Source organism: Pleurodeles waltl, chromosome 5 (assembly GCF_031143425.1).
Source record: "Pleurodeles waltl isolate 20211129_DDA chromosome 5, aPleWal1.hap1.20221129, whole genome shotgun sequence".
Classification (NCBI taxonomy): Eukaryota; Metazoa; Chordata; class Amphibia; order Caudata; family Salamandridae; genus Pleurodeles; species Pleurodeles waltl.
In genome coordinates, this window is record NC_090444.1 from 1,340,921,150 (window position 1) to 1,340,943,175 (window position 22,026).

The window sequence follows — 22,026 nt, forward strand, 5'->3', positions numbered from 1 at the left end:
CAAGAAGGAAGAAGGAATCTTCCTTGGAGTGAAGGAGTCACTCCCCTGCATCCACAGGCACCAACTCCAACGATGACCGGCTGCGTGGATCTCTTCTCATCCTGAGCTGCGTGGATCCTGTGTAACAGGTGTTGGCCCGGAGTAGTCCTCTTGGTCCTCTCTGACAGCTGGCCAACTTTGGTGAAGGTAAGCCCTTGCCTTCCCACACAGGACAGTACCCCTGTGCACTGCGTCTCTTGCAGATATCAAGGCTTGTTTGCATCTCCTCCAAAGGATCTTCAGGCTCCATGGAGCCCTAGTCCCCAGCACTTCTTCCTGCAACGCACAGCCCTCTGTGTGCTTCTCCTGCGGCGTGGGACCCTTCTCCAGTTTGTTGCGTGGGCTCCTCTGCGACTCCTGGTTCCTCATCCAGTGAGTTTCCTGTGGGGGCTGCCTCTTCTTCTGTGGACTCTTTGCCGTGCTGAGGATTCCCCGAGGGCTCCCCTCGTGGGTTGAGTCCTCCTGGACCTTGCTGGTTCCCAGCAGTTCCACTTTGGCTTCACTTCAACTTCTGCCTTTGCCACAGCTTGTTGGTGGCTTTTCCACACCACTGACCGACAGCAATCTTCCATCCGGCATGGGACATCGACTGCATCCTCCAGGAACTCTTCACCTGCTCCAGGGCTGCATTCCTAACCATCTTCGTCCTACTGTCAACCAACTCCTGCATGCACAGTTGGGAGGGTAGTAGCTCCTGCTCCTCCTGGACTCTTCTGTGACTTCTGGACTTGGTCCCTTTCTTCCACAGGTCTTCCTCTTCAGGAATCCACTGCAGGTTTCTTGCAATCTTATCTGGGTGTTGCATGTTTTTATTTTCCTTCCCTTGGGTGCTTTAGGGAAAATCCAGTAATTTACTCCTTTCCTCCTGGTCACTAGGGGGCACTGTGGTACTTACCTTTGGGGTTTTCTAGTACCCCCAGCTCCCCTCTACACATTCCATTTACCTAGGTGGTGGCCCTGTGTTTGCATTCCATGTTTTTAGTATATGGTTTGGGCTCCCCCTAGGGTCACTGGTGTCTATTTGCATTTGCAGTGTTTTCTATCTCTTTCAATGCCTATTGGTGATTACTAGTGTATATATTTAGTGTGTTACTTACCTCCTATTGAAAGGTTGCTTGTCTAGTACTTTTTGGTATTTTGTCACTAAACTAAAGTATCTTTATTTTTGTAACACTTAGGGCCTGATTACAACTTTGGAGGACGGTGTTAATCCGTCTCAATTGTGACGGATATCCTGCCCACCGTATTACGAGTTCCATAGGATATAATGGACTCGTAATACGGTAGGTGGTATATCTGTCACATTTGGGACGGATTAACACCCTCCTCCAAAGTTGTAATCAGGCCCATAGTGTTTTCTTTCATGTGTGTAAGTACGATGTGACTACAGTGGTATTGCATGAGCTTTGCATGTCTCCTATATAAGCCTTGGCAGCTCACCCACAGCTACCTCTAGAGTGCCTGGCTTCTAGACACTGCCTACACTACACTAATAGGAGAATACCTGGACCTGGTAAAAAGTGTAAGTACCTTAGGTACCCATAACACACCTGGCCAGCTTCCTACAGTCCTCTTTTTTCATGCAACCAACTCCATGATCACCTTGCCATCTTTGTTAATATTGTTTAGATTCCCGTCATACCAAGACAAGAACGCTCATTTGAATCAAGAGAAAAACAATAAATATCCATCATAACATTTAGAAAAAAGCAATAATTCGTAACAGAATAAATTTAGACCTTTACCAACACGTTCCATAAAATAAGAAATATACTTATATCTCAAAGCTCTAGAAGGGCGAGTGTCAGTCACAATCTTGCCGGGTGAGAATAATCCTTGCCTGTATAACCCTAATGGAAATAAAACTGTCCATCATTAAAGTTAGAAACTATTAAATTCTGTATTAGGACTGGAGGTAAGACAAATGCTTGCTCAATGAAGCAACTTTTCCTATTTGCTTAAAGAAAATGTTGTTACATATGTTACCCTGACTAGGTAGCTTTGTTCATAATGTCCTCTAGTCTGCCTCCTAGCACAAACTATTTGGATTCCATAGTCCCTCTCTACTAATGGCTCAAAATCTGGACTTATCAATTCTTGCTTCCGATACAATCCTGCAAATGAGAACTCTACTGTCACAGTCTTGTATGTTGTGAGACAGCGGACCTCACTGAGTGCTGGTAAAGGAGGATATGAGATTGATCTGATGCTGCACTTGGCCCAATTAGCAATTGTAAAGGTAGTCAGGTCCAGAGTAAATACCCTAATAGTCAAATACAGAGTCCTAATATGAAAATACCTGTCTGATAGAGACAATACAAAGCAATTCCCACTTCCTTGAAAGAGTTTCATTGGACATCCAAGATTTAAAAATAGATTGAGCACCGAGTTGATATGGGATTGTAGGGGCCTCTACAACCAAATCTCACTCAAACACCTGCAGATCAGAGGATGTTTCTCTCACTGATAGGCCATGAAAGGTCAAATATCCCACCAAGATCACTGAGTGCGCAATGTTCACTGATCTGCAAGCCAGAACTTTCTCACACAATTCTGTAATGTGTTTAATTATGAGAAGAAACGTCACATCCATAGGATCCAGACTTTGATCCGGACACCGCCCAGACCATCTTTCCAAGCAGATTTATACCACTTACTGCTACTGTCTGCGCAAGCTTTCAGGATAAAGTTCTCATTGTGTCATGAAAGGCCTGGGATTGACCAGTGACTCCTAAAATCCTCAACGTCTTCAGGTGGAATGTGCCCTACAGTAGCAGCTAGTGCACGTGTCCCCTCAGAATGCTGAAATCATGGGGAAGAAGGGTTGGAAAATCTAATGTAGGCCTCATCAGAACAGGAAACAAAGCTTGGATTCTCCACAGTAGGTTCACTAGGGCCACTTCTGCCTCTTGTCTCTGAATGTGGACTGCTGTCCTCACTATAATTGTGAACAGAGGAAACACAAAATTTCAGCTCCTCCCCTAGTTCTGAAGAAAAACATTGAACACTAAGGCTCCCATATTCAGGCACCAACTCATCAACTGATGGGGCAGATGAGATGCAAAGAGATCTATCTCAAAAGGTCCCTACCTAACCATCCTCCATATTTCTGGAATTAGTCTTCAGGTACATTGGATGCACCAGAAGATTTTCCATTACTTCCAAAATCTGCTTGTCTTTGTAAAAGTGCCTAAAGTCATTGCCTAATGTCAATAGACTACATTGCCCACTCTTGGACCAACTCTAACATAAAGAAAACCTTAGCATATACATGCAGCATCATCAAATAATATTTAGAAAAACTTATTTTATTTACATACAAAATGAAACTATATATACACATACCAAATACCCCTATCACAAATTGTTAAAGAAGAACAGAAAAAAGTGTCAAAAGAATAAGTGCTCATGTTCAAGAAAGAAACTTTCCAGTGTGGCATTTACGCGTTTACTGAGCATATATTTTGGAAATGTTACTGAAGCAGGGGCATATATAATGAAGAGCTTATGAAGACAGACATAAAATAATCACATGGTACAACTTCCAATTACCTCTTGGATAGAGTTAGCCACAGAGTCCATAATTTTACTTTATCAGAGGTACGCAGTGCTTTGCACTTTGAAAAAGTCTGAGATGAAACATGAGTCGGTTGTATTGCTTCTAGAGAAGTCTTTAATAACTATTGTATTAACTGCTGGTAGTGTTTCATGATATGTCTTGTTCTTTTTTCATAAGGACTTCATTATATCTATAGTTCAGTAATGGACATTTGTGGAACTGGAAATATGATCAGAAGTAATTGGAAGTTGACTTACTCCACTAATTGTGAACTGTTTATCACATACCTATATGACTACTTTGGATTCTTATCTCTTTGGTGGGCTCCATACCATTGTCCCAGTTTTAGTGAGTGTGGTATTCCTGTGCACTCTAGTTGCACTCCTTTGGTAGCAAGGGTGCAGTCTGATGAAGCTCCATGATATACATATTGTTTCACTATTGTATTTCAAACATCATTTACAACAGCCTGGACAGTAGAGGGGATGTGTGGGGTAACTATACCCACCACTCCCAATTGTAAAGTTGTTATCTTGCACATGCTTGTTGAGATTGTGTGTCGGTTTGTATTGGGGTTGCTTAAGTGGGTGATTGATTGGATGCATGAGTTCATGGATGACTGACTGATTTAACTCATTATGACTTATTCAGTGCCTAAGGTCACTAATGAATGAAGAGGCACATTTGTAAGCCAGAGCTATCGGCACTTACAATTGTTGTTTGATACATGCAATAGTCATGGGTTATTTCTTTCCCCCTGCAGAATTCAACTCAAGAACCGCTAAGGATAAGAAGCCTATGAACGGTAAATTTTCTGTTGATGCAAAGTGCATTTAAAAATGAATCCTACCACCAGTGACATCATTTCTGGCAACATTATTAATAATGAAACTGTAAACCTTTGATTTTTATTAAGGTCTATGGACTGGCGGTATAATTGTCAGTGAACGTAATAAGCTCTTGCCCTTTTTCCAATCCTAGAAGTGGCATATGAAATGATGCCACAAGCTGTACAATAATTATGCAACCCTTCAGTTGCTGAATAGAGTAAATCTGCTGCTTTTCACCCTTTTATCTGTCACCTCGAGACTGTTTTACTCTTCAAAAGTAACGGATGTTCTTTGCGGGCCCTCATTCAGACTGTTTTTCAATATTTCTCGAGGGCCCCTTAAATGCATATTGTGCTGCACAACTTCCTTGGTTAGAAGATCAGCTCTAAGAGCAAGGTGGTAAAATGTTATTCGGTCAAGCCAGCACAAACAAGCATTGTCACGACCAGCAGGGCTTGCCCTTGCGTTTTTCTTGCACACGAAGACAGAACACGCAGGCACGTATGTGCATACATATGCATAAACCTGACGAGAAAAGCTCTTTGCAACCCACAAACACATGATTTACCCATGCTGACATACAGATGCTCAATGAAACACGTATATGTGTATATAAACACATGCAAACCAACATATACTTGGGTACAAATGCACGCAGATCATCAGATACACACAAAACTTTACAGCAGTTGTACTGTCAAATATTTTCGAATATTGATAGACAGGCACGAGAAGGAATACACAACACATCAAGGGATTCAAACACACTTATCTCTCACACACACACCACCTTTTTTTCTCACTTGAATCTCGCTCCCCTCTCACCCCTCCATACAGGCACGAGTCTTACAAGGAGTTAAATGTGTATTTTCTATCAAATTGAAATAATGGAATATCCCCTTGGGGAAGGATCTGAGGACGAAGTCTAAGGTCAAACATTCTAGAGAAGAGCTTTGAGCATTCCCATCCATGAGGGGATTTAACTCACCTTTTCAAAAATCTGAATATAGGGAGCTTGGATAAAGTCGTTGGGACAGTGAGACAATCATACTTAGGTGAACTGACAGGCCTTCTGGGACAGATGACTACAGGTACTTTGCTAAGGAGATGGAAGCGCTGGGATAGTGATAAAGAGATGCTGAGGCTTGGACAATTAGATACTGGGATAGGAAGATACTGATCTAAGCACTGGGAAATGAGACAAGGGCATGACCAATTGGATAGGAAGACAAGAATATAGTCGGGGAGAGCGAGATAGACGGGAACAAAAGGACAGGAAATCAAGGATACCCGATCAAAAGACATTTACTGGGAAGAAAGACGCTGCCGCTTTGTTGGAGAGACACTGAAGCAAGGACACATGGACCATGGGAAAAGGAGGTGAAACCTAGGTAGAAACTGGTGTAGTAGGGCATGCATTCTAAGACCACGAGACATGTGCAATGGGACAGAGGGTCAAGGACACTGGAGCTGAGACACAGACACCTGGACAGTGGTGCCTGTAAGCCACACAAAGTCCCAGTAGTGTGGAGACACTGATTGGTGCATAGAGGCAGACACCTATGCAGCAAGACACTTATACAGGGGCAGAATGCAGCTATGCATACTGGAGTGGAAATAAAGTGTAAAAGATACCGATTTTGGAAGATCGAGACAAGGAATATTGTAAAATGTAGCAAACTGTATATTTTCTGTTGCTGACAGCTGTTTTTAACAAATCCCATGGTCACAGAGCTGGATCTTTTGTGATCCTTTATGAGGCAGACAGCAGGGGCTGTGCTAGTAAGGAAAAGCAAACCATTTTAATACTGGCCAAGCATAGGGCCAGATTTACAAGAAACTGGCGTGGGGTGGCACGGTGCTGCACCAAAATTAGCAGTGCTGAGCCGGTTTTGAAACAAAGGGATGCACCGTATTTACAAGAATACACACACCCCTGCGTTTCCCCCTGTGCCGGAGCTAAATTAAGCATCCTGCGCCAACTGAGGCATCTTTGCACCATAGTGCAAGGGTGTCTGCACTGAGGGGTGTAATCGTTAATGTGCAGGAAGGTGTTCCTTCCTGCACATAAACAATCTACAATGGTGATTTGGCACTTCTATGTATGCTGCAGAATGTACCAAATTGTTATCTTTGAATGATTGTTTATGTGCGGGAAGGGACACCTTCCTGCACATAAACAATCATTCATGGCCTTTTGCTCTTTCTATGTATGCCGCAGAATGCAGGGACGCTCCGGTGGCGCTAGGGCCTTGTAAATCTGGCCCATATTGTCTTGCAGTGGGATTGTAGTCTAGCAGCACACAGGGGTTCCCTGTTGATATGCAGCTATTTTATCAGGGCACTCTAGTTTCGACCTAGGAAAATACATGTAATGTCAAGTAATACTGTGCACTTATGCACAATATCCTATACTGCGGTCTTGCATAACGACCATAATCTATCTTCATAAGCAATAAAATACCTAGCATTTTCTACAGAGAACTGGTAACAAATTAAAATGAACATACAATTTTCTTTGTCAAAATAAATCCTTCGTTTAGTTCTGCAATGCATGCTGTTTAGCTCATTTATAACCCAGCTCCATTCTTATGTTTTTCACTCAAGAAACAAAATCATCCTTAAAACGTGTTTTATTGAATTCATTTGAAAACCTTCCCATGCTTGATTGTTCTTAAACTGACCCACTTGCTTCAATCTGTGACCTAATTTGTGCATAGTTACCCGTTAAAAGAGCTGTGGGATCGTGGTGGTCCTGGCATAAAATGATGTTGCAAATCTCTGTACACTCTTGCAGAACCGACCAATGTCTTTTAAGAACAGTATTTATGGATTCCTACCCCAGTCACAGAGGCACTATGACGAGTGTCAAAATGATTTTTAAGACTTACTCACCACCTAGAGGCCGAAAACAATGAAGAAAGGAAGACATTCGGACTCACAACTTATATTATCTTTTTTACAAATGAATGTTTCTATGAAGCATAGATGTTTAAAAAGAAGAGGAATTGCGAGACCACAGCTTTTAGGTATTTACTTGGGGATAGAAGGTAACCTCCTGCCGCACTTACCGTGGTACAGCAACATAAACTTAACCTCAGCGGCAAACCACCACATGGTTTTGGGAGGCAATAAGTGAAAAAGATGCCAGGGAATGAATGCTGACGAACAGAGGACCCAACCACTGTTCAGTTGGCAGTCACTGGGTTACTCAATTGTAATACAGATCCTAATTGGTGATGAATGAACACAGATCGGAAGCTGAGAAAAAGGAGCACCGCTATGTTTAGGCAATAACAGGAAGTGGAAGTAGTGATGCACTGCAAGTAACCAACACTATAACATGGTAACCAAATCACAGGCTAACCACCATATTCTCTATCTTTGACAATGACATACATATGTTTGGAAACCTGATTAACATGTTTTGCTGCGTACAGTAGACCTCGTTTAGAGTTTGGTAGAAAGAAAGCACTCAATCACAACAAGGAGAGCGCTCCCTCTGTTTAGAGTTGGGCATATCATTGTGTGTTTACCTTGGGACCCCCACTGGTTCTGCGGGCAGGAACCTTATACTGGCAGCACAACAGACTTGGGGCAGTCAGAGTAAGTATATCAGACTGTCCGCCCGATTTAGGGCAGGTATTCCGATGTAGTTTTCCTGTTGGGAACAGTCTAGAAAAGCCTGTAGGTCCCGATGAGAAAAAGAACAAGCATTTGCAATTCAATAGGTCTTGCATTTGCGAGAGTTAGAGCTACTTACGGGCGTTGTAAATGCCTAATTGGACTTTTCTTGCCACGTAATTTGTTCAACTCTGCCTCATAATTTGTCTTTTCCTGCAACCATAATTCCAGTGGCCCTGCATATAACTAAAGCTCTCCCGTTTACCTTCTTCGTCTATCTGCAACAAAAAATGAAAATGTTGTCATTTAGTATCCTCATTTAAATCTGCAATGCTAATTACAATAGAATACCACTTTCACCATCTGAGTTGGTGGCTGGCTAACACAACCCCCCCCCAAAAAAGACACTGAAGAGTAACAAGAGAAATAAACTCTAAGGGTCACCCAAACATATCAAGAGTGTTCAAACAGCCATACTCAGTGACATACTACATTTTCTTGCAAGCTTGTTATCTATTGTGCAACACGAAACTTTTCTTGTAGTCATGCAATGGCGCACCACATTAAAACAAAATTTGCATAGGTGATAGGACGAAGTTCTCCAGACTGACAGCAGGAACCTTTGGAGCTTGTCAGCAATAAGCACATTACATCACCGTTCTTTCTGCTAGCAATATATAAAACTGCACTCTTGCAACCACTTATATCAACTGTTACAACTACAATATGAATTTTAAGTGGTTGTGATATATTGTGATCAATACTATGGGGGTCATTCTGACCCTGGCGGCCGGTGACCGCCAGGGTCACCGACCACGGGAGCACCGCCAACAGGCTGGCGGTGCTCCCAAGGGCATTCTGACCGCGGCGGTTCAGCCGCGGTCAGAAAGGGTAAACCGGCGGTCTCCCGCCGGTTTACCGCTGCCCCATTGAATCCTCCATGGCGGCGGAGCGCGCTCCGCCGCCATGGGGATTCAGACACCCCCTACCGCCATCCTGTTCATGGCGGGAAACCCGCCATGAACAGGATGGCGGTAGGGGGTGCCGCGGGGCCCCTGGGGGGCCCCTGCAGTGCCCATGCCAATGGCATGGGCACTGCAGGGGCCCCCGTAAGAGGGCCCCACAAAGTATTTCAGTGTCTGCTTTGCGGACACTGAAATACGCGACGGGTACAACTGCACCCGTCGCACCCCTGCAACTACGCCGGCTCAATTCTGAGCTGGCGTCCTCGTTGCAGGGGCATTTCCGCTGGGCCGGCGGGCGCTCTTTTGGAGAGCGCCCGCCGGCCCAGCGGATATGTTTGAATGGCCGCTGCGGTCTTTTGACCGCGGTGCGGTCATTTGTCGGCAGTACCTTGGCGGACGGCCTCCGCCGTCCGCCAAGGTCTGAATGACCCCCTATGTGATGTGTGCCTTAGTATGATTTCTCAGTAAACACATGACTTGTCAAATTCTGCCATTCCTCTCAAGAAAGACGATAAGGTATATTTTGGTGTCAGGAGTAGATGGATAGAATAAAGTTTGGGGATGGATACGAAAAGCAGTGTTCCTGATGAGATTGGAGGGAAGGGGCACAGGTTGTGTTTTGAATTAGGAAGGCGGAACACAGTATGTTTTGCATTGGTGAGAGGATACAAAGGACCGGTAATATTTTGGTCAGATTACAGATCAGAATGTTGTTTTGGTTGAAGGTCACAACACTGGTTTATTTAACACTGGGAGGTGCAAAATGCTAGCCATTTTTAGGTCTGACATTCATACATCAGATGAATAGTCACTGCTGATAAAATATACTGCCTACAACGGTGGGCTACCCCAGGCTCCTTGACATGCCATTTCCCCACGTTAGCTCAACCATGGCCTGGACACCACTGTCAAAGGCTTCTTCCCTGTGGGGATGCCCTTTTCACTGTGCGTAAGGCTATCAGCAGTTATAACTGAGTGCTAGCTCATCTCTCCCTCTGTTCCCTTTTGTCCTTGAAATGCACCCAGTCGGCACAGTAGAAAATCCTTCAGCTGGGCTGGTTCCTTGGTTCACATCCTCACAGCCAGCCATGAAGAGCTTATTTTGTCAACTTAGAAAGGCATGGTCGTCCATTGTTTATCAACAAGTCGTAGGATGGCTGCTGTACACATACAGTGAACATTATACCAATCGAAACATTACCTGCTTTGGCGTGTGACTGTGCTTTCCATATAAAATGCGTCCATGCACATGTATGTGCATACTCATTGAATGACAGATGATCATAACTTCACCAGAAACACTTCTAACTACTCGGTCAGGCAGTGACTCTGGGAGACCACAGGAAGATGTACTTTCTGCTCATGGGCCAGGAGACTTACAAGCATGCATGAAATTCCGGAAGATAAATTTTATATTTCAGCTGGAACCTTCACAGATGGACGAGGCTCTGCATTCATGAAGAATTATATTTTCAAGACAGATTGTGTAACAAAGGTACACATTCTTCTTTCTACTCACTTTTAACTGAATCGCAACAATCGCACAAAAACTGAATGAAATGCAAAAGTGAACCTTTTCCCCACTCATCTGGGCAGTAGCTTTTCCTTCTGTAACATGAAAAAAAGGTCTGTTGTGCTACATTTTTTGTGCATGCCCAGATTCTGGGAGAGAAGCTGTGTACTGCTGTATGGCTAATTTGCATATGTGTTTTGTAGTAGAGACCCTCAAAGCACTTGGTGAGCATCACTCGGCAAAATGTGGGTGGTGGTGAGTGTGCCTGCTAGCAAAGACAAAACACTTTTCTGTCTGGCAAACATGCACAAAATCAAGCGTTCTGGAGAAAACCACTCTAGGTTATCCCTACATGCTGAGGTGCCTCTTCAGTTTACTGCCAATTGGCATGTTACACTATAGATAATTAACGCAGATTTTTATAGCTAGCAGAGTTTGTAAACCAAAGAAAAAATGTGGTGCAAGAAGGACGTCTTGAACCATCGTAATAAGTCAAAACGTCTGTGCCCCTTAAATAGGAATATATACTTTTTCATGATTCAACATCAAAATATTGGTAAATCCATAAATCAACTGATTAATCCATGTCTTCACATCAAGATTCTCTTTTGAATTATCATAACCAGCCAGATCAGTAGATCTAATGAGGTTTATTGCAAAGTACATGAATGAAAGACACAACACCAGTATGACGTGCAGAGATGAAGCCACAAACGTCGACAGGTGTTTCACTCCCTAGTGGTACGTAAACCTGGGGCTTTCTCAAGGCTATTCAAGTATTCTTAAGGTAAGTTGTTGTGTAACTCCATTATTATGTTGGGATGATTAAGGGACAAATCACTAGATGAGCACCATATTCACCGAAATCTCGGGATAAATCCCTTGTTCAGAATTGAAAGTCCTTAGGCCCAAGGACTATCAATTCTGAACAAGGGATTTATCTCTGCACGTCATACTGGTGTTGTGTCTTTCATTCATGTACTTTGCAATAAACCTCATTAGATCTACTGATCTGGCTGGTTACGATCATTCAAAAGAGAATCTTGATGTGAAGACATGGATTAATCAGTTGATATATGGGTTGACCAATATTTTGATGTTGAAATATACACACAGAGGCCAATATAAGGGGTTCACACCTCCTTGGTAACCCATATCCTTTCTAAAAGTAATATATTGGCATTTAGAAAGAGAGTGTTGGGCCCGCCTGGAGTGTATGCTTTTTCATGATTGTCAGCGCATCAACATGCGTTGAGTTCAGTGCATATAAATGTGACGGGAGGGAGAAGCTGCCTACACACATGGGCACATACCACTCCCCACGAAAAAATGTTATATATACAGCAACAACACAAGGCCACCTCCAAAGACAAGTGTTGAATTGTAAAGCACTTTAATACCGCCGATCCAGTTTGATCCATATGAAACTTCAAAGCACCATGGAGCGTGAAGGGGAGAGACACAAGAAATAATAGTGCACACATACTAAAGTATATCGTTGATGGTGCAATAATCCATTTAATTCCTCCTTTTTAGGATTGAGCATGCAAGCGCTCAAGCCTGCTCTATTCTCTCTGTGGGCTTTTAACCACACACACTGCACGCCCATCAGTTTCATTGGTTTGTGGGCTTGCCTTTTAAAAATCTCTTGATTTCATTTGTGAAAGGCATGCATACGTCATGCCTTTTCCAGTGTTTAGCCCTCCTCGAGAGCGCCGGCCAACTACCGAAAACATACAAGGCTCTATGTTTTCTGCATGGATTCTGGTCTGCTTTTTATTTTTATTTAATATTTCCTACACAGTGCGATCTCGCTGGGCAGTAGTCGAGCGCTTTTCATTACATCGACCCTGTTACATGGATAATTGCATAACTGCTGATACATTTGACTGCGAGCAAACTTTTGTTTCTTTTTGTGTGCTCCTTCACGCTCATGCTCATAGCGTGGCGATTTAAATGGTCTTGCTTATGTACAACTATATTACTTTTCATTTTCAATTTATGTGTAAGAAAAGTCCGGTTAGGACTTTACAACGCTAATAGCTCTAAGTCGAGCAAATGCGAAACCCATTGCATTGCAAATGTTTGTTTTCACTGCTCTAGGTCAAGATCAGCTGATTAAAAGTCAGCCTAGTCCCTAAAATCAATGCTGGTGTCCACCACCGTCAAGCACCGGCATAATTGAAGTATTTTCAATTAACCAAGTCCAGGTGCGCTACAGAACAAGTCTGCATTTAAACCACGTTTTAAACTTGAAAGACATAGAGTTCAACCTTTTCCACAACTTTTGAAAACATGTCTATGTGTATTTTTTCCCTTTTATTGAGTGTACTTTTACCTGACTGCGTCTCTCTGACCTTAAAGCTAGCTTTATGAAGTGCATTTACTCCCACGCACAAAACAAGGCCAACCAGTGACTCACTCATGCTGGCTAGCAGATGCTTTTTTTCAACATTACCAATGTACAGCAATGAAAACCAAGAACTTCAAACATGTGAGAAACTATAAGTCAATATGAGCGAACGTTTCAGCTACAATTTGCAATACGTTTAATTAATTTAATGTTATTTGTTTGACAGACCTTAAAGCTTTATAAATCTAAATACATATATGAAAAAAGTGACGACGCAATCAACCTTTAACGTTCTAGTGTTACATTTTTTGTCGGCTAACCTTACCCATCCATATCAAAATGATTAATCTTAGGGACGTTTCCAGCACTTACCTTAAGAAGTACAGTTGTTCTTCATCTCTTAAACTTGGTACTAAGTAGATTTGCTTGTTAAGAAAGGTGGCTTAAATTAAGCCATTGAAAGTTGGGCCTTGTCGCTCATGGCTGGGCTCATTAAGGCACATGCGCATCACTGCTTGTTTTTACATAGGATAATCTATTCCTTAAACAAACGCTTCAGTTCTCACAATGCCTTCAACGCCCCAGGATTTTGCGCAGGGCCGGGCATCAGTTCTTGCATATGCCGCGTTTCTCAAACCTTTGCTATTTTATCTGACTACAAAGAACATTCTTTCAACAACGCACTCCAAAGGGCGCGCCAGAACCAGTTGCAAATCGGATTTTTATGACCTTGTCAGGAGAATAAAGCAACACACACATGTACATAATAGAAACGGAGCAGCTATTTACTTAACCGTCTAGAAAGCGTTGTGTGCCTTGCAAGGGGCAGGCAAGAACTACACAGATATAGTATAGTCATAAGAATTTTGGGGGCCGCAGTAAAGAGCAACTTTGAATTTTATCACCCATTTCCTTCTATTTCAAGCTGACCTGATGCCAAACAGCACTAAATTAAATGTTAATCTTTAATGTGGTCTCACAAAAACAGTTGAAATATGTCTTCCCCGAGACTCCAAAATCCTTAAAATGGCACTGCATAGATACACAGAGGTAGACCGAGTGGTCGAGAGTTTTGAATAGAAAGATAGAATAGAAAGAGGCATATAAAGAGAATGTTCACTTTCCCAGGGGGGCCTTGGAATACGGGGGCCCTGGACAGTTGCCCACTTTGCCAATGCCTTGAAACGTCTCTTTACATATACTAATACAATTCAATATAATCAACACGTTCCTTTAGTTGATAGGCGTCCAATATTTTAAGCCTCATAAAACTGCACAGCTATATTACTGACATGCAAGCTTTTTAGACTAGCACCTTAAGATAAGTTTACATACAGTAAAACTCAGTCAAGCCCTATGTTAAACTCCCCTGTTCTAGAGCTAATGAGGTGAACAGGCAGAAATCTTCCTTGGCTAAACTTGCCTAACTCTCTTTATAAGGGACGTTTAGACAATGTCGTTGTGGTAGATTTAACTACTCAACCAAGCATCACCATAAACAAGCATTTGCAATGCAATAGGTCTCACATGTGTGATAGTTAGAGCTACTGGAGTTGTAAATGACAGTGTCTTTTACCTATGTGTTTTGGTTTGGAGTGTAGTGGATGTATGCCAGGTGCCACAGCAAACCTCCCAGGCCTGTGACTGCAGGTGAGAGGACACCACATGGCCGCCATCGTAAGAGACCCATTCCTACAGAGACTGGCTGTGATTCCCTAGAGATAAAACCCTTTCTAGTGTGTTCAACAAAACTTTTATAGCACCACACTAGCCACAAAGAGGCACCTTTGTGGCATTTAACCCAGAGAATGAGGGGCTCCAAAGAGTTTGGAACAAAGAAAAGGGGCAGCCATATATTTGTGTGTTAAACTTTTAAAGGAATTATTAGTCTACATTGGCAATACCAGCCTAATTTTTAAAAACATTGACTGTATACAAAGAGAACAACTAAGGAGGCAGCTTAACTGAACAGGAGGCTTCAAATATGTGCAAATTAATGAAACAGAGCTTCAGTGGTAGATGGGCCAACATGATAGGTTCCAGCGGTGCGACATCTGTGAACTTGGATCAGTGTTTGAAATGGAAATACAGAAGGGCTGGTACTCTATATTCATTTAAAGCATTTCCTTGGATTAACAGTCCTATGACAGCCTTCGGCTCAGAACTGGACACCGCAGAACAGATACTTGTACCTGAATCTCCTGGGCCTTGACAGTGCCTTTTCGGTGCATACATTTGTGCACTGGCTCATGGTTTTGAAGTCAGAATTATCTCTGTTGGGTTGGCTACTCATATAAATATATATAAATATAAATAAAATTAAAATAAAGCGCTCCAATACCTTTGTGTCGAATTTGCACTAAATAAAACAAAAAATAATAATAATCCTGACATAGCTTTTTCACCTCTTCTTCTCTGCAAAGTCGATGCAAATGAATTATAGCAATTTTGTTAAGAATGGGAGCTGCTTTGCAGTGCTATGAAATGGCAGAACCTCTATTACCAAGCGCTATTTAAAAAAAAAAAAAAAAGTTATTGCCAAACTGCCCCTTGCTACCAAAAATGAATGTGTTCTTGTGTAATGTAACTGGTGCTCATGTAAAGCAATTTAATACCTTTGCATCAAGTTTGCACTATATAAAACTGCAAAAAAAAAAAAAAAACACTCCAATACCTTCATGTCGAGTTTGCGCTACATAAAATTGCAAAACAATAAATAAAAAAGCCCCTTGCAGACATCGCAAAGAAACAGCAAGATGCCAGAAACCAAGGAAGACGAAGAAACAACATACCGCCATGAGCAAAGCGGCGAGGCAAAAGATAAAATAGTGTGCTACACTAAGGTACCTCTCCAATTGTGTAATAATCCATGTAACAGGGTCAGTCTCCAAGGCCGTAATAAAACAGCCTGAAGGCGGGACAAACATAAAGCATTTACCAACAACATGAAAAGATTTTTGAAATGCTGGCCAGGAACAAATGAAAGTGATGGGCTTGGTTATAGTCCACACAATAGATTACAACATATTGAGAAGAGCAGCCCTTGCGCGCTACTACGCTTGACCTAAAAAAAGAGGGACAAAGAGGCATGACTGACCACTGGCAAGCAAGGATTTTTAAGTGACACTGAAACAAACAAATGAAATGGCTTTAAGCCCACAGAAGTAAGTATACTAAAAGTATACAAGAGCCCGTATGCTTATGCTTGACATCACTCCGTAATGGAGTTCAAACAGCCACTGGAAAAAAATCTGACCACAAAAGAATCCTACCAGCATGCATAGTGTTGGTTGGCCCCTGTCCAAGGCAGCATCACCAGGAAGCTGCTGGACATTTGAGCAATAAGTGAATGCCCTGTCTTCTCTGTCCACTGCAATATCCACTGTCCACTGCCTTTGTCTCCAAGTGCATTTGACTACGCTGTATGAGTGAGTGAGTATGGATAGCTTGTTAATGAAGAGGTGCTCAGATATTTTGCTGTAACTGCTTTTAGACCAGCATGACTGCATTGCTAAAGTCCTCTGACTAACTCCAACTAGAGTGACATAAGCCTCAGGAATTGCTTGAAATGTTTATTACAGTGATGACCAAAAATGCGCAAACAACAAGGCCATCAATGGCATATGCAAGAGAAATATGAACTTCACCTGCAGGCTCTTAGCTGATTTGTTGGCGTGTGTAACCTATTGTGCAGAGGAAATGAATTGTGCAGTAGCTGTCGGAAACAGCTGGTTAATGTATGTCTTGCCCCCTTCCCCGTTTGTAGGATTTCACCAGGCATCTGCCCCATCACATATGCTGTTTAACTTTCCTCAAGCAAAATACAAGTTAATGCCTTGCCCTAACTGAGCAGTGTCACCCAAAATGCTGTGGAAGATGCCTGTTACAATCTGAACTACCCATTACTCGACTACCTAAAGATTCCACTGCCCAGCTTCCCCACTCCTGTTGTAATCATACTCCCTGCCTTGCTCCTGCCAGTCCATCTCTTTCTAGTTCTTCGCCATCCCACCCGACATCCCCTACCATCTCCACCTGTGCTGTATGACTTCTGTTTGGGCTCACCTTCTCCTCTTCCTCCACATTTCACCTGCCTATTTATCTCCTAGCATCACCCTCCCCCTTCCCATCATCCTTGACTTCCACACCAGAAACTCTATAAAGCGTTCTGTTGCCTTGCAGACAAGCTTGTGTTAGACAAATACAGAAATGTGCACACATACCGGTTCTAATTATATCTCTGTTCGAAGCAGCAAGTCTGAGCTGACGGAGGTTGAGTGATGTTGAATGTAGTTGTGAGTTTGAGTGCCACAGAATCTACAAGAAATGTCTACCAAATTACAGTGTTAAACTCTTGGGCAAGCTGTTGCTAACAGAAACCCTTGATTGCCAACACTCATAGGTATATTGTAACTGACTCAGATTATGCCATTCCGCTTTGCAGTAACAGCCTCAAATACTTGTGTTTATGGCCAGTGTAATGTCTTGCATGATTTAGAACAAAACCTTTCTGGCTCCCTGAGGACTCGGTATCAGTGTGATGTAATCGCTGGAGTACAATGTAGTGAAAGCTTGGTTTAATATGGGGAGTTCACAGGTAGACACAGCGGAATAAAGACGTGTAATTGACAGCTCTGTGTGTGGCCTAGTTATTTGGTGGGCACCAGACTGAGGAAGATGCTTCACCTGGTGATGAGCTAGGGGATAAGTAACATGAAGAACAAAGTACTCTCCTGGAGAGTTTGTCTTGGTTCAAGCAAACTGCTTGTGCATGCCACATGTGCCTTCCTTGAAGTGCCAAATCGGCATTTGGCGTATGTGGAGTCAAAGCGCAACTCCAGCCTGTGAAGCGTGTCAATGAAAAGAGAACTGCATGGAAAAGTCTATGCATCGTTGATCAAGATCCTACAAAAAGGTACTGCGCTGCCACACAAAATAAAGTTATACAATATATGGAACTTTAACTCAGAAGGCGGATTCAACCAGCTTTACAAGGCACAGTTAAACACAGTTTTCAGATACCACATAGCTCTTATCAACCAAGTGTAAGACAATGCAAACTGATTCCTAAAAAATTAATAAAAATAATGTAAATAACCTATTGAGCCCGAATAACAGAGTCATTATACCCTAGTTTACAGTGGCCTCAAGAGAAATGCCCAGGTTTGTGCTAAAGAATCGGTCCATATTCACAGCGCCCACAAACTTGTCAGAAGGCCGTCTTGCTGATGGAGCCCATAAAGGATGACCTAGAGGCTGGCCCATCGCAGGGCCAGTGCAGTGACTTGAATAGTAATGTTCCTGATTTCCAGGCACACACTTCAGGGAAAGCCCTTCACTCAATGTCAGCAAGTTCCACACTGGTCTACAATGCTGCAGCCTACCTAAAACCACCGCCACCACCACCACCACTCAACACTGCCAAAAAGCAAAACATTGGTGATAGATGGATAGAGGCATTTGAAGATTTCATAGATGCCCTTGAAGAAGCTGATAACAAGAAGATTATCAAATATCTCAAAATTCTTGCTGATGATCGTGTGAAAGAAGTCATAAAGAAAATGCCAAGAACTGAAGTCACATACCGTCAGATTAAAAATGTGTTGAATCTCAAATTTAATCCAGTATGAAACATCCACTATAAACGATTTGGTTTCAGTCAAGAACGTCAAAGAGTTAGCAAAATATTCAATGAATTTGCAGAAAGACTCAACACACTCATCAAACACTGTAAGTTCAGTGAAATTAATGATGAAGAAGCCATGAGGTTTAGAGTGATCTGTGGATCCGTGTCCAGTTCATTCAGACGACAAATGCTGAGAGTAACCTTTAGTCTGGAACGAGTGCTGATGGCTACTAGAGCTGAGGAACATGCTGAGAGACAAGCTGCCGATGTGGAGGCCGGAGGTGCCTAGAGTGAGTCAGTCATGAGTGTAAAAAGTAATTTGAAACAAAAGACTGAAGGACCCAAAGTAATGTCTACACACAAAAAGTTGTGTTTCAGGTATGGGTTTGCACTTCCACACGAAGGAAAATGTCCCGTCATTGCAAAGGCTGTAGTAAAGAGATCCATTTTGTGACAATGTGTAGAGAGAATTAAAAAGTAAGTGTGTTAAGATGCAAAGACAAAATGGTCGATGGAACAATTCAAAAGCAACATGCAATGCTCGCCCTCAAGCCCAAGCAGCGACATCACTTGAGGCAAATAGATACTAAACAAAGTTGACCGTCATAAGAAATCATCGTCAGACAGTTCTTCAGCCTCAATAATAAGTAAAATTGAAGAAAGCTATTTTGCCATGTCTGTTTACCTCAGAAAAATGTGCTCTGGTCAGGAGAAAAGCCAGTCAAAGAAAAGTTAACATGTCAAAGTAACAAAATCATACAAACACTGTCCAAAGATTACATTGAAAATAAATAGATGTTCAATACCTTCCATTATTGATAGTGGTGCTTCGATAAATACATGAAGAAAAATACAATGAACTGCCTGAGTTACCACCGCCTACGCCATCAAAGACCAAAGTGTACACTTGGCTGCATCGACACTCATGAAAAGTAAAGTTTGTCTATAGCGACAGTGAAGCATAAGAAAACCAAAGTACAAGCACCAATCCATGTGCTTCAAGGTACAACAGCAAGTACCTGGTTGCTCAGTTTCAGCACGGCTGCTGACATGGGACTGATTTCAGTAAATTCCAATATAAATGATCATCACAAAATAGTAAGTCAATTCCCTTCATTGTTTCATGGTTTAGGAATGTTAATGAAAGTAAAACTGCATATTAGTGAGGTTATCCATCCTGTTGCTCAGAGACATAGACGAGTTGCTTTTTATTTACAAGAAGCTGTTGAAAAAGAGCTTGAATCATTACTTAAGCATTAAATCATTAAACGTTCCACTGGTCCTGTGCCATGGGTTTCTCCCATAGTTGTAGTTCCCCAAAAGGACCATGAAGGAAGTATGCGCATATGCATTGACATGTGCCAGGTGAACGAAGCAATTGAACGAAAGCGACATCAAGGGCCGCACATTGCTGACATGATTACGCAATTGAAGAGTGTTAGAAATTGGGTCTCTATAAATGGGGTCTCTAGTTGGCAGTCGGTTTGTGCCCTTTCCAAGTAGGGACCCTTACTCATAGAAATGATGGATGCATTGTATTTACACAAAGCCCTTGGAGAACTCTCTCAAGCAGTACACACAGCAAAGTTCACCCTTTATACTCTTGTCAGGCAGAAGCAGCAACTACAGGCCAGTCCAGCAAAGCAACACAGCAAAGGGACAGTACTCCTCTTTCACCTCTTCAGCTCTTCTCCTGGGCAGAGGTTCCTCTAAATTCCAGAGAGATTCTAAAAGTCTGGGGTCTTGGTCTTCTTCTTATACCCCTTTCTGCCTTTGAAGTTGGCAAACTTCAAAGCAAAGTCTCAAGTTTTTGCAAGATCCTTTCTTGTCCAGGCCAGGCCCCAGACACACACCAGGGGGCTGGAGACTGCATTGTGTTAGGGCAGGGACAGTCCTTTCAAGTGTAAGCGACCACTCCTCCCTCCACTCTAGCTCAGATGGCTCATCAGGATTTGCAGGCTACACCCCAGCTCCCTTTGTGTCACTGTCTAGATGGGAGGTGTAAACAGCGCAACTGTTAAACTGACCCAGACGGGGAACCCACAAACAGGCAGAGTCACAGAATGGTTTAAGCAAGAAAATGCCTACTTTCTAAAAGTGGCATTTTTTGAAAATCGCAATCCAAAAACCAACTTCACTAAAAAAAAAATGCATATTTAAATTGTGAGTTCAGAGATCCTAAGCTCCATATTTCTATCTGCTCTCAAAGGGAATCTGCGCTTTAAAGTTATTTAAAGGCAGCCCCCATGTTAACTATGAGAGGGATAGGCCTTGCAATAGTGAAACCCGAACTTGGCAGTATTTTACTGTTAGGATATGTAAAACACACCAGTACATGTCCTGCTTTTTAAATACACTGCGCCCTGCCCACAGGGCTACCTAGGGGCCTACCTTAAGGGTGCCTTATATCTATGAAAAGGGAAGGTTTAGGCCTGGCAAGTGGGTGCACTTGAAAGTCGAATTGGCAGTTTAAAATCGCACACACAGACATTTCAGTCGCAGGTCTGAGCTGTATTTACAGAGCTACTCATGTGGGTGACACAACTAGTGCTACAGGCCAACTAGTAGCATTTCATTTACAGGCCCTAGACACCTGTAGTGTACTGTACGAGGTACTTACTAGTAAATAAAATGTGCCACTCTTGGAAAAGCCAATTAAACATACATTTTCACAGGGAGCACTTGCACTTCAGCACTGGTCAGCAGTGGTAAAGTGCCCAGAGTATCAAAAACAGGAAAAGCAGAGTCCAGCACACAATCAAAACATGTGAGGCAGAGGCAAAAAAAGACAGGGGAGACCACGCCAAGGAAGCCAGGTCTAACAAAGGGTGCCAAAATCTTCTCTCAGCTTGATTTGTATAAAGGGTATCATCAGTTATAACTAGATGAACGCTGCAGATATATTACAACCCTTGCTGCACATGTTGGATTGTTTAGATACATGAGACCTCGTTTTGGTGTGTCATTGGCTGCAGAACTTCTCCAAAACGTCATTTGACACATCATACAACCTTTTGTGAATGCACTTAACTATAGAGATAACATACTTGTTTTTGGAGCTACACAGAGGTCGCATGTAGCAAGGTGGCAGTATTATGTGGTATGACTGGGGGTCTTACTATGCAATACTAGCATGCTACCCAGAAGTGGACCTCAGATTCACACCAGTAAACCTTAGCTCAATCCTGGTAGAGTGGCAAAGAGCAGTCAGGCTACCTAGAGGAACATGTGTTGAGCAATTCACAACACCAACATAGACAATAAGTAATAGACACTACTCGAAAGAAATCCAACACCAATTTATAAAAAATAAAGCAGATTTTTTTATTAACTTAGACACCAAAATGAATTCGATATGTTGCAGATAACCTGAGGTATTGATTTTAACTATTAAATAAATCAGTACTTTCCATAGCTGTCAAAATCTATCATTGCAGTGAATGGGAAAAAACATAGTATCTAATTGGTCACTTGTGGGGTGAGTTATGTGGAACTCACTCGGGGTTAAAGTCTTGTG

The 22,026-nt window shown here is 42.5% G+C and overlaps 1 protein-coding gene across 2 annotated transcripts in view; it reads left to right on the forward strand.

Moving 5' to 3' along the window:
- The window catches only part of CYB5R4 (cytochrome b5 reductase 4), a 1,010,997-nt gene that overhangs the window by 299,337 nt on the left and 689,634 nt on the right, over positions 1-22,026 (forward strand). For both annotated transcript variants that reach the window (XM_069235594.1, XM_069235593.1), the window contains exon 5: positions 4,362-4,403. In XM_069235594.1, coding sequence (XP_069091695.1) covers positions 4,362-4,403 — 42 coding nt within the window. The remainder of the gene's footprint in view (positions 1-4,361; positions 4,404-22,026) is intronic.